This window comes from Haliaeetus leucocephalus, unplaced genomic scaffold, assembly GCF_000737465.1.
Source record: "Haliaeetus leucocephalus isolate CR32 unplaced genomic scaffold, Haliaeetus_leucocephalus-4.0 Scaffold339, whole genome shotgun sequence".
NCBI lineage: Eukaryota > Metazoa > Chordata > Aves > Accipitriformes > Accipitridae > Haliaeetus > Haliaeetus leucocephalus.
Genome location: NW_010972775.1, coordinates 23,425,366 through 23,437,755, shown reverse-complemented (window position 1 = coordinate 23,437,755; position 12,390 = coordinate 23,425,366). Strand labels below are relative to the sequence as shown.

At 38.6% G+C, this 12,390-nt stretch overlaps 1 protein-coding gene across 3 annotated transcripts in view; it reads left to right on the top strand.

Annotated features, from left to right (window-relative positions):
* Positions 1 to 4,769, top strand: part of CTDSPL2 (CTD (carboxy-terminal domain, RNA polymerase II, polypeptide A) small phosphatase like 2) — a 46,962-nt gene extending 42,193 nt beyond the window's left edge. For all 3 annotated transcript variants that reach the window (XM_010572154.1, XM_010572155.1, XM_010572153.1), the window contains 3 exons: positions 1,038 to 1,164; positions 2,033 to 2,128; positions 2,662 to 4,769. In XM_010572154.1, the coding sequence (XP_010570456.1) occupies positions 1,038 to 1,164; positions 2,033 to 2,128; positions 2,662 to 2,727 (289 nt within the window). In that variant the 3' untranslated portion in view covers positions 2,728 to 4,769. The remainder of the gene's footprint in view (positions 1 to 1,037; positions 1,165 to 2,032; positions 2,129 to 2,661) is intronic.
* The last annotated feature ends 7,621 nt before the right edge of the window (positions 4,770 to 12,390 follow it).

The window sequence follows — 12,390 nt, the reverse complement described above, 5'->3', positions numbered from 1 at the left end:
CAGGAAGATTCATGTGATGCATGAATTTAGTTGTGATTCATGTGCCACTGAAAAGCTGACATCAAGTCATGATTAGTTTTGGCATTAGCCTAAAGGTAGACTTGTCAGGCACTCCACACGTGTGACTCAGAATCTATATATAAATTCATTTGCTGCTGAGGCATGAGCTTATTTTCCTCCATAGCAACATTAGGAAGTCAACCCCTTTATGAAATTAAGCACACTATGTACAGCTTCTAAAAACTTCATTTAAAAATATAAGCAGCCTTAAAGAAACTGCATTGTAACATGACTGTGTAAAACTCAAAATCTGTCTAGTTTACAATTTATTTTTAAATGACAATTATGTTGATATTTCATGAAATGTGAGTTTTATTCCTGGTATTTTTTTAATCTGAGTCCTTTTAGTCTATCCAACCATTTCTTCTGTAATAAATTAAAAGGGAGTAGACTAACTGGAAAGGAAGAAGTTGATGGAATGTTTTGGCCTCAAGGCTTTTTTTCAAGCTCTAATAACTGAAATAGGTTAATTGCGAACAGAGGTAACATAAAAAAGAAAACATTTCTTCTGATAGTTTGTGTTCTAGCATGCAGTGGCATAGGGAGGCTGTGTACTGTAACAGTTGGAACAAAATAATAAAACCCGATAAATTGGCTCCCGTGCAGAACTAATCTCTGATCTTGGGGCCTTGCGCAATCATTTGAGTATTTTGGGTCCCTTTGTCGATCCATCTGCAAAAAAGGTTAGAAAGCAAAACCCTGTTGACAAATATTTGTTACATCTGAGTTTAGCTTTTCTGTTTAAATACAAACAACCACCTGCAGAACTACATTAATATAATATCACCTTAACTAGTAATTTTACCAGCAAAAAGCTCAAAAGAGAATGGAAAAAGGGAACAAATCTTTAAAATGAGCTAAGTAGATCAGAAGAGAAAAAAACTGGGTACCATTTGGCAAAGTTAACTTTTCTTTTTCCACATGCAATGTAGGTGTTGTAATTTGTCTCATTAATTAGTATTTTACTTTAATCACAGGCATCGACTTTTCCGTGAGCATTGTGTTTGTGTACAAGGAAATTACATAAAGGATTTAAACATTCTTGGTAGAGATCTTTCAAAAACGATCATAATTGACAATTCACCGCAAGCCTTCGCTTATCAGGTAAGGACGCTGCTGTCAGCAAACTTCTCAGATACAGCAGACAACTTTCTGAAGGAAGCCAGTGAAACACTACATTTTGATTTAACTCCTTATTTGAGTTTTGTGCCAAACTGTAACAAATTACTCAGGTTTGCTTACTTTTCTTTGATTTTTGTGAAGAGCTGATCAAGTGCAAACTAAGTGACTTCTTATATGAACAGAGTATATAACCAGTCGGCTTTACTTCTCATTCAGCTTTTCTAAGGAAACTACCAGTCTGCTAAGTCTGTTGCTTGGACTCTATTGTGGATTTAGTTTTTAATGCTAGTGAAATGATTAAGAACAAATCACTGGTTGAAATGACACACAGCTGTGAAAATTGCTTATGCTTAAATGTTACAAAGTTATATACCCTATGATTTAGATTTTCCCAGAAGTATGGTATGTTACTATTCCAGTTAGTCCTATTATATAGATAAGAAGTGCAGAGTGTGATCTCTGTGGTCTCACCTACATTAAAGAAGCAAAAAACCAAAAACCTGTTTGACTTAGTCTCATTTGCCAGTACACAGTTAGTATCCATGTGTGTTTTAACATAAAATTTTCTCAAAATACCAACGCTTTTCAGTTCAGCAGAACTTTTAGAGCTAGTTCTATTTCAGCTTTGATGTGGAAATTTTTGTAGTGATGTATGCAAAGCAAGGAGATATTTTGGAAGTGAATTTTGATACAAACTAAAGCGGGAAAATACATATGAATAAACCCTAGCTCGGAAACATTTTTTTCCCCAAAACGCTATTTTACAAGTCATATTTGTAGATTAATTAAGTATAAATCATGTGTTGATGGTTTGGGTTTTTTAATTTTTTTTTTTTTTTTTTAACTTTAGCTTTCAAATGGAATTCCTATAGAAAGCTGGTTCATGGATAAAAATGACAACGAACTCCTAAAATTGATTCCATTTCTGGAGAAACTTGTAGAGCTGGTAAGTGTTTCCTTTATTTGCCCCCCCCCCGCACCTTCCCCCAAATGTTAGTTAGCTCTTTTAAATATTTTCACATATTTTAAGATGTTTTGAGTCACTGAGATTTAGACTGCTGAAAGTCATGTATGTCTCTTTTTGAAAAGGATACTCTGGGCAGTATTTCAACGTATGCACAAGGACTTATTTACATAGCAAAAGGCAGACTATCATTATTTCTAACTATGCTTTTGATCAAGAAATGGAGAATTGTAACATCAACCATAATGCAATTGAGAATCTGTAGGCATTTAGATTAAATAATGCCTATTGTTGGCTGTAATGTGTGCCTTTTTTCTTAAAATGCAAATAAAGTACTCCTAAATTGTTGTGAATGTTATGTAGTTATTTCTGTAAGTCTCTTATAATGACATCTATTTGTGGCTTATATTTCTTATATTAAAATACTGGTATTAGAAAATTGACCCTGTTAAAATCTGATTTATAGATGTGTTCATTCTCCTAAAACCCACACTTTTTTTTCCACCCCCCTACAGAACGAAGATGTCCGACCTCACATCAGAGACAGATTTCGCTTGCATGACTTGCTACCCCCAGATTAAAGCCTTTTGTCTAATTACTGAAGGGGGAGAAAATGCAGGACCCTTTTGGACTAAAACAAAACATTGCCATTACTGTTGAAATTTTGCATTTTTGTACCCCGTCTTGCTTTTCTTATCTTTGGTGCCCAACAATAATCAAGGGTTACAGAAAGAGACTTTATATATCTGAGATTGAATACATTCAGTACAATACAGTACAACACAGTAGGTAGGCTAGAACAGAAAAGTCTTTAGAACTAGTGCAACTCCAATGAATTTTTTTTATGTACAGGACATCTGCAGTTTATAAAGAATTCTGTTTCTGCCACCAGCAGTTTGACCTGTAGAAACACAGGATTTTATGATATAACAGAGATTGAAAATGGACTCTTATTTTCTCTCTGTTCGGTGCTCTAAGTGGGTTTGTAGCCACTTTTCTGTTACTTTTAAGATTCTCATTTCAACAGGAATGGCCAGTAAAAGTTGTTTTATTTTTCCTGTTAAGGTTTATAACCTTTTTACATTTTTGACCTGTATTAGATTAGAATTTCATTATGCATTCCTTTTAGTTGAGGCGCTTCATAGTTTTTCTGGAAATAGCCAAATTTTCTTAGTTTTTTATTAAACAGTTGGATGGCCGTTTTCCTGCTTCGTCTGCCTGCATACTGTATATTTGTTTAAAAATATTCTCTAGTTTTAGTCCATGTAAGTTTCATTTAGAAAGAAAAACCCTGCATTTATATTTTCTTTCTGTAATATTCTACTGTAGTTGAAATCTTTTCAAAAATCAAGAGACTGGCTAGATAAGAAGAATATAAGAATTACTAATATTCAGAATATTTTAAACCATTGTGATGGCATGTACTCTGGACAGACAATATCTTGCAGTGGCACAAACAACTGATGGACAAGGAATACCTCAGACTATGCTGTGCATGCAAATCTTGAAAGGAGAACTAGTTTGGTCACCTCTTAGGTTTGATGCAATTCAATTACTGCTGCCTTCTGTTTCCTCCAAGATTGAAGTATTCTGCACAGTGGCTCAGTATTTTAAGATGTTTTGCATGGGCTGATGGTACCCCTGTGACACTCTGCATTACAATCAGTTTTAAACTCTGTGTGACAGCGAAGGTACCTGGCAGTAACTATGCATAATCCTGTGGTACAGTACACTCCCACGCCACCGACGCAGTCAGTCTGCTATCATAGTGGTTTTCTATGCTATATGGAAATAGTCTTTCAGCCTTGGTTCTCTAATGCAGCTACTACAAGAGGTTGATATTTTTATAATGGTGTGTAATCTCCTTTTCAGGAGGCTTTTTATGGAAGGTATAATTTGTAAAAGTTAGGATGCTTTGCCTCTCGACTGCATTAACACGCCACAGGCTCAGACTGTTTTTGTGTAAAAGATGTCACAGAACGGCACTTTTTCTAAAGAGAAGTTTGATATTTTGTATGCTTGTTAAGAAAGTACAGTATTGGAAATTAAAGGTGGACAACTGATAATTGAGAAGTATGTCAATTAATTTTTTATGTATATTACCTGTTTACTTGTACAATTTTATTGTACAAATTACATGCAGCTTCATTTTCAAATGAGTCCTTAAAATAAGGAAAATCTTTTTAGGAAAACATTTAATTTTTGTATTTTTGATTTTAAAAGGCATGAGTTATGTCAACTTTTTCCAGTGTATTAATGAAGATTTTAACTTTTCATCAGGTTGAGTGTTTTCTTACTATATTATCTGTTGTGTATGTAGCTAGCACATTGTGTCACTGAACTGTTTAAAAAAATTAGCATGTAGAGCAAGCCTGTTTTGTGGAAAATCCTTATTCATTAAAAAAGAAAACCATCATGGCAGATTTTCTGCAAAAAAGTGAAAACATTTGCAATTCAGAATACTGATTTTTTTTGTATTTAAAGAAAGGTATTTTGCTTGCAGGAAAGAAATACTACAGATTCATTTTAATGAGAATCTTTTAAATGTATTTATCTTTAGGGCATCTGGGCATCTTTACGCTGTTTGTCTTATGTCTTTATTGAAATAAAATGTACATAACATTACCTTTATATATGCTTTTGCGCAGACGTGTGAACCCTGTAACCATCCCCGTTCCTTCCTGTTTTTATGTCGGCAAGATGGTTCTGGAAATATTTATAGATTTTGAAAATGGTCAGCTTGTATCTGAATTGCTACATGGTTTGCCAACTATTTTTTAGTTGTTCGTTAAAATGTAAATCTAAATCTGAGATTTTTAAATTAGTTTAACAGTGAATCCTTGTTTAATGTGGAATTCTTCCAAATTTCTCCAAGTAATTGACATAATAGAACTGCTTTAAAATTCACTAGTCTACCAGAACAGAACGATTTTTGTTAAATAGTTCATCGCTTTTCTCTGACTGTAAAAAGAGACGATCATCTGTTCAAATAATGTCCTTAAACACGTGGGTCCTATCTTTGGCTAAAACCATTCTAAAAGTGCTTTCTTTAGTTAAGGAAACCAAAGCATACATTGCACTTTACAGCTGTATCTGTGTTGTGACGATCAGATCAGTGAGGGAAATGAAAATGTAAATTGAGGGATTTAGTTCTACATAGATGCACAACAAAAATAACAGAGACTGCTTAGTAAACATATTAAATATTAATATTTTAATGTGCTGCAAGTCTGGTATTTATCATTCTGAACTTTCTCTGCAGAATGAGTCTACCTTCTTCAAAATGTAAGTTCCTAAAAATGTCAAATATTTCTGGCATAAATGGTCTTTGCATGAAGCAAAGTTACAATCTACCAGGTTTTAGTCTCAAGGGTGAGACTTAACTGTTTCTCTGACATGAGCCTGGATCAAATTGGGCACATCAAAATTGACACTGATAACCGGGGGAGTCTCAACTATGTGCATTACTTGAGTCTTGAATGTAGAATTGCGCAACTTAAGCTGTTAATCTTGTAGCTGTATCATTTATTCCAATTTTATGTATTTTTAGAAAACACAACATCCTATTTCCAAAGTTCTTAATGATTTCATTTGTGGTCTTTTGCTTGATTGTGGTAATCATGTGTTAATTTTACATGTCCATACGTATTCTGTTCTAGGTTTGAGCATTCTTGGTTCTGACAGCAAAATAACGTCTTTCATACTTATTTTGGCAATACACGTTCAATCTTTTTTTCTTTTTCTTCCTTAAGCTGCTATATAGCTAGAATAGCATTCAACTTGGTGTTATTGGCTTCCTTTCCACCTTTGATTCATTTCACCTTCCATCTGTGTAGGAAAACATTTCTTCATGATTTTTGAAATGTATCGGAAAGCCTGAATGTTTCAAGACCTGATTAAAAATCTCCCAAAACAAGAGTGGTATCAACCAAAGGCATGCTAAGGAGACATATCTTCTTTAAACAAAGCACTTACCTGAGTATTTTTGATAATGCATTTAAGTGAGTGCTGTGCTGAAGGAGAATAGAGTGCGGTGTGGGGTCACTCTGCCACTGGCAGCAGAGCTGTTGGAACAGTTTGCTCTCGCTCACTGTGAGAAGCAAGTGTCCTTTTCGTAGCACATCATCCCCCCTCCCCAAATGCAGTTCTTTCCGATGTCTGAGTTCGAAGGCAGTACTGATGGTTAGATTGGTGCAGCTGAAAAAGCGTTGAGCCCCGATGGGAAGAGGGACCAGGAAGGAGTGGATGAGGAGAAGGTGGAGTGGGTGGAAATCTCATCAACCCGCCTGCCACCAGCAGAACAGTAATGTGGGCCCGCAGTCTGAAATGCCTTTAACAGTAGAGCTTGCTTGTTCGGTAAGGAAGGCTGTGCAGAAACACAAAAATATTGTGACTCTGCTGAGTTAATACCCATATTCCTTTCTTTTTCACCCTGGTTCTGGCTTCCTTATAGCATCGCATTGCAAATTGTACCCTTTGTTCCTCTTTGTCTTTGAATCAACCACGTATCGCTAGTATATTAAAGTAGATTATGAGATTCATAACTTCACAATTTATATGAAAACTAAGGCGAGCCCCTGCCTGTGATAAGATGCCTGTATGGCAGGGAATTGTGGCTACTGAACCAGTCGCATGACCCTTGCTGTCATTTCTCTTGCTTCTGAGTGAGGACCGGAGTAGCGCTGAGTACGCCTAAGTGTGGGGAATTAGAAAAGTTAACTGTGCCTTCTTCTGTCCCCTCGCTGTGTTGTGCTCCTGGTATGGTCCATGTGAAGGACCTGGAGAGCAGACCTTTGCAAAGCTAAAATGTCAATGTAAAATTAATGTTTGCATAGTTGAAATGAATCTAGTACAGATAGCTAAATTAGAATTTAATAGAATTCAAGAAGTCAAGGCCAGAAAGTAAACATTCACAACCTATTGTCAATTTAAAAAATTTTAAAAACTGGCAATACCTACTGGTATGATATTGGCTCAGTTGGACAAGTTTGTTCCAACAGGTGCAAAGAGAAACTAATCACTTATATTAAAATAACATCTTCCACTGCAAGTAGAGCGTTAAGTTAAAGCAGCAGTATTTTTCTCGTGAAAGAGCTTCTATGGATCTGTGTGGCAAAGACGACAGATGGTACCTTTGATCTGCAGTCATGCCAATTCCATGTTTCATGCCATTAAACTTCTTTAAACTGGTTATCAAAGACCAATACAAGAAGAAATAAAGCAATCTCAGTCACGCAGGCAATGAGGTGAGCATCAGACTGCAGTGCACAGCTAATTGTTCATGGCCCTCACCTCCTGAGAATGAGGTAAATGTCTTTGTTTTTAGAAAACAAATGCCTCTTTCTGGGAGAAGTAATCCATCACAGGTGTTCCATCAGTATCTTCAGGCAAAATGATTGTTTTGAGGATTGGAGTTAAAAGGGACTTTAAAATCCATTCTGTGAATAGTATAAAGTCGGAATGTGAAGACTGACAAGAAAACCTGGGATTGCAGCAAAGTTCCCCAGCAGTCTGGGCTGATGGAATGAAGACTGGGAGGCTTTCTCTCCTACTTTTCCTTCCCTCCCTGGGTCACACTTGTTACCTGCTTCCTTCTGCCAGCGCTGGTGCTCATGCAGCCGCATGGTAAGCCTGCACCGGGAGCTGATCCAGCTGAAAACTAACCATGATAGAATAAAGGAAGAGGAAAAAGTGGCAATGAGGGCTCCAGGGCTTAGATCAGTTAAAGCTGCTGGCGATTGGAAGCTAAGTGGAGGTTCATGGGAAGACAATTTTTCTGGAAAAAATAGTCACATGAAACTCATTCAGCTGGAGAACGTTGCCACTGTGTATCTTGAAGATGCTAAAGGACTGCTCTCAAAGATTTGATTACATCAAACCCACATCATTTCAGATTTGCATCTTAGGTTCTTGATACTTAAATCCTAAACAAGTTGATCAGTGGCTGGTGAGCAGTAGCATAGGTGCATCATTTTCTTAGCTAGTAGTCATAATTTTGTAAAAAAAAAAAAAAAAAATTAAAAAAAATTTTAAAACTCCAGAACATTGGCAGCAAGCGTTTTTGTTTGGAGGCAAGCAAGGATGGTCTGCTAAGGATTAACTTGTATAGATTTTGTGAAGCACATCACTATTTTGGTTGTCTTGACCGTGTAATGTAACTGTTCTGCTTTATTTTTTTGATACTTGCAAAAATGTCATTGTACTGATAGGCTGAATCTTGTAAAATACTATTGGAAGAGAACTCATGTTCTACAAATCTGTGTTTCTTCTGCAATCATTTCTAGTATATAGAACCATAAAGATTTATATTAAATATTTATGCTCTGGCTACTGTTTTTATGATTTTTAGCTGCTATCATCCTTCACTGAAGACTCTGTTTTCTGTAAAGCAAGACATTTCTCAGTCTCAGACAGTTTTCAGCCTTTAAAACAGAAGGAAAAGTGTTGTTATGTTTGTGTGTTTTAAAAGCTACGGATACTGGAGGCTGAAAAAGAAAAAGAATAGATGTGGTTTATGTAGTAAAATCGTTACAGCAGATTCTTTTAAGATGGTCTTGCTTTGAGTCTGATTTTCAATATGTGATACATATTCCAGTGGATATCTTTTGTAAAATGACCACAAGGCTTGATCTGTCTCATTTTTCTTAGTTTCTCCTCCTAAACAGAAACCTCAAGACTTCTCCAAAATGAGAACTGTTTGGTTTCCTAGAAGGTACTAGTTGCTTTGACTCAGGAGCTGTGCTGAGCAGGGTTTTATTCCTTTGTGCCTTAATTCCTCATCTTATACAATGGGAATAATACTTAACTGTTTTAATCCAAATGTTTAAGTGACTTTAAATGTGCTGTCTAAATACATAATATTTTTATAATTAACATGTTCCCAATCATTGCACAGTTCTTGGCAGTTTCATAATTATCCTCACAGTGTACTGAGTTTACGAAACTCTGTGTAGACTTGGTGAGGATGTAACTTGGGACATAATTTGATCTATAGCTATGCTCTATTCTTATTTATATTGCCTTGTAAATGGGTAACAACAAAAAAAGGATGATAAATTTGGAAGTAATATTTTTTTTTCTAGCCAACACATATCATAGTATCATAGATCCTTCCACTTGTTATTTGAAAGACATATGTTCTTCTGAATTTATTATCTTCAGACAAAATATATCCTCCTTTTCCACTTAATCGCTCAGATTCTCACAGAAATCACAGAGTTGGGAGGTAGCAGTGAAGTAAACTGGGTGAAGTTAATGTTTCCAGCTTTTATGTATTTGATATCTTTGACAAGGTGTAAGGAAACATACCACTGAAAAGCTTGGCTGGAGGAGGCTCAGGGGCACCTGGTCTGTAGCCCCTAGGCGCATCATGGCTTTGGTGTTTAATCCCAAGATAAAGGTGTCCTCCACTTCTAACCTGCTCCATCAGCAACATCCAAACAATGCGGAGCATCAAACATCATCAGGTCTGCTTACCTCTGACTAAACTAGAGCTCTGGAGCCACCAAGGACTCTCTCCCTTGGTCTTGTGGGCAGAGCTATCTAAAGGGACAAGACGGGCCTGAGAGTTTCAAAATAAAACGTTCCCTGGGATCGGTGGGGAGGAGGATGGAGAAGAGTGATGACTTGCAGGTGGGTTTGTATCCTGGGACTACAGCCTTTCCGTCCCTCGAGTCTGTCTTCAGTCCCAGGACAGAGTTTTGTATTTGTGGACACCTACAAGAGTAGGTGATGATCTTTACACTTCTGCTCCATTTGGTTAAGGTCAGCTACTGTGTTAGAAGTTTTTGGTAAAGGACTCTCCTATATTCCTCTGGAGGTCACAAGGCCATGATCCCTCGGGGCTCTATGCTAAAACACCACACCCTAAACAGCATCACGTGGATAAATTGTGAAAGTGCATTCTGGCTGCTAGACTATTGCTCGTAGCTCTACCGCAGCCAGCCACGCATGTTTCTTCCTGGCTGATCACAAACCTGAAAGCTAGATTAAGTCATAACCTACCTTTACTATACGCTTATCCTATTATTTAGGGAATTGGAGATACTTTATTGCAACATTGAGGCATCAGACTTCAACTATTTTTTCTTTTCTTCTCTCTCCCACTCAGCAATATAATCATTCCATTAAATTACTTGTGTAATGCATTTCCAGCAGGACCATAAGAAGTGACCAAATGCAGCCAGCCTGAAAGCCTCCCCCAGGCTGCCGGGTGGGTTACTGCAGCGGCAGGGGAAGTGGGTCCTCACCTGGGAGTTTGACCAACTTCATTCATCGCTTTTGCTGTACACCTGGAGAAATGCACTGTCCTGTCACTGAAACACCTCTTTACTCAACAATACATTGATAATCAGATCTTCTATCTTCTCGCCTAGCTTTATCAGGCTATGCCTTCTTCCGTTACAGTAACGTACATTATTAGAATTTGAGGTAGATTATTTGCTGACAAGTCCAGTCCATGTGAAAGATGTTCAGAGAACAGTATTGGCAGATGAACTTTTCCACATCCCACTCCCAAAGTCCTCTGAACTGAAAAAACAGCTGAAGGCAGAGCAGTGTTCAGGTGGACACAGGCCTTGCTAGGTAGAACTTATGGATTTGTGGTTCTTGCTTCTTGTCCAGTCTCCAGTATATCTATCAATTGGAAATTATTTCAGTGTTGTGACAGAATGACAATGCTTCTAGGAAGAAGACATCCAAGATGGCACAGCGGTGCTCCTGAGGTAGCGCATGCGAGTCCCTCAGCAAGGTAAGAGGGATGCTGTCAAGGTACCTTAGTGGGATGATGCTGATCTTCATGTTATTACTGCTAAATATTATTAAATAACACAGATCCCAGAATACTTTAAAATAGCCACGTTCATAGAATCAAGCAGTTCTGGACTGACTGAAAAGTAACAAGTGTTTAACTCATCAGTACTGCTAACATTTCAAGAAAGGAAAAGAAGAATCTGAGTCAGCTGAAGGAAAGTCAGCTAAGGAAGTTTAGTGGTCAACAACTGGGGTGTTTTCCTAGTCTTTGCCTTTTGCTCTGTTTGAATCACACATTAGTACTTTTAATGGGTATAGTATCTTGAAAAGAGTGTGCTTCTGGCTTTTTCTTCCCTAAGGTAAAAAGGAGGCATGGCAGCAAAGATAAGGGGATAAATTCAGACCAGGTATGAAGGTAATTCCCAGATGAATTCCCCAATACATACTTTAATAGGATTTTCTCCTTTTTTAAAAAAAATCTTAAACTATTTTCCCCTTTTTCTATCCCTTCATATTCCATTTTTGTGTCCATTTCTTACATATTTTCAAGAATCCATACCTAGAAACCCAGTCTTTGAATGAGACGATGTTACTTCTACGGTCCTAGACGAGCCAGTCTGCAGTATCAGAACATGAAGCCTAAGCAAACAAGAACAGGAGAAGGCAGTCACTGAAGTGTCAGCTGGCAACCTTCACCTTGCCTGAGGCTCGCTTCTCGAAGCTGATGCTGGTTTTTGTGGTATTAAGCCAAATTGTGTTAAAGCCCTGTCATCTGCAGAGGGTGTGAGGAATCAGCCCAGACTGCCCCAAGCTTTGTCTTTACTGGGGAAGAAGGACAGTTTTCAGGTTTGGGGCTGACTCCCCAGGCTCTTTGTTCAATAGTGGTATGAAGAGTGTGTGAAAATCAGCAGCTTCCCTGTACAGAGTAGTTATGCAGGTATGAAATGTTACTGCTTTAACCTTACCTGTGACTTCAGGTAGTAGCCTATGCAGAGTGTAAAAACTCTTACTGTAACGGAGCTTATTCCCTCTTCTTTAGAGGGCAATGTGCCAGGACAGCGGTTCCGGGGACAGGTAATTCAGAACGCTGCCTGCTTTATTCCCCTTGCGTGGACACATTCTACCACAGGAAAGAAACCAACCTGTATCTCTCTCACCGGCTACTGCCAGACCCATCCCTTCTGGAGGCAGCGCTCACCAGAGGGGCTATCTGCCCGCCGGGCCCCGGGCCAGGGGAGTCTCCCCTCACGCCGCAGCTGTCGCTCCGCGATAACACCTCAGAGCCCGCGGGGAAGGGGCCTTCCCTGGGGAAGAGCGCCGCGCCTGCGGGGCCTGGGGCGGTGGAGGATGAAGGACGAGGGCGGCCCCGCTCCCCTTCCTCAGCCCGCCCGTGACGGAGAGGGATAGGGAGAGGGACAGGGATCGGGATGGGGATCAGGATCGCCCTCGGGCCCGCCGCTCCCTCTCAGCCCTCCCGTCATGGCGGCGGGCGC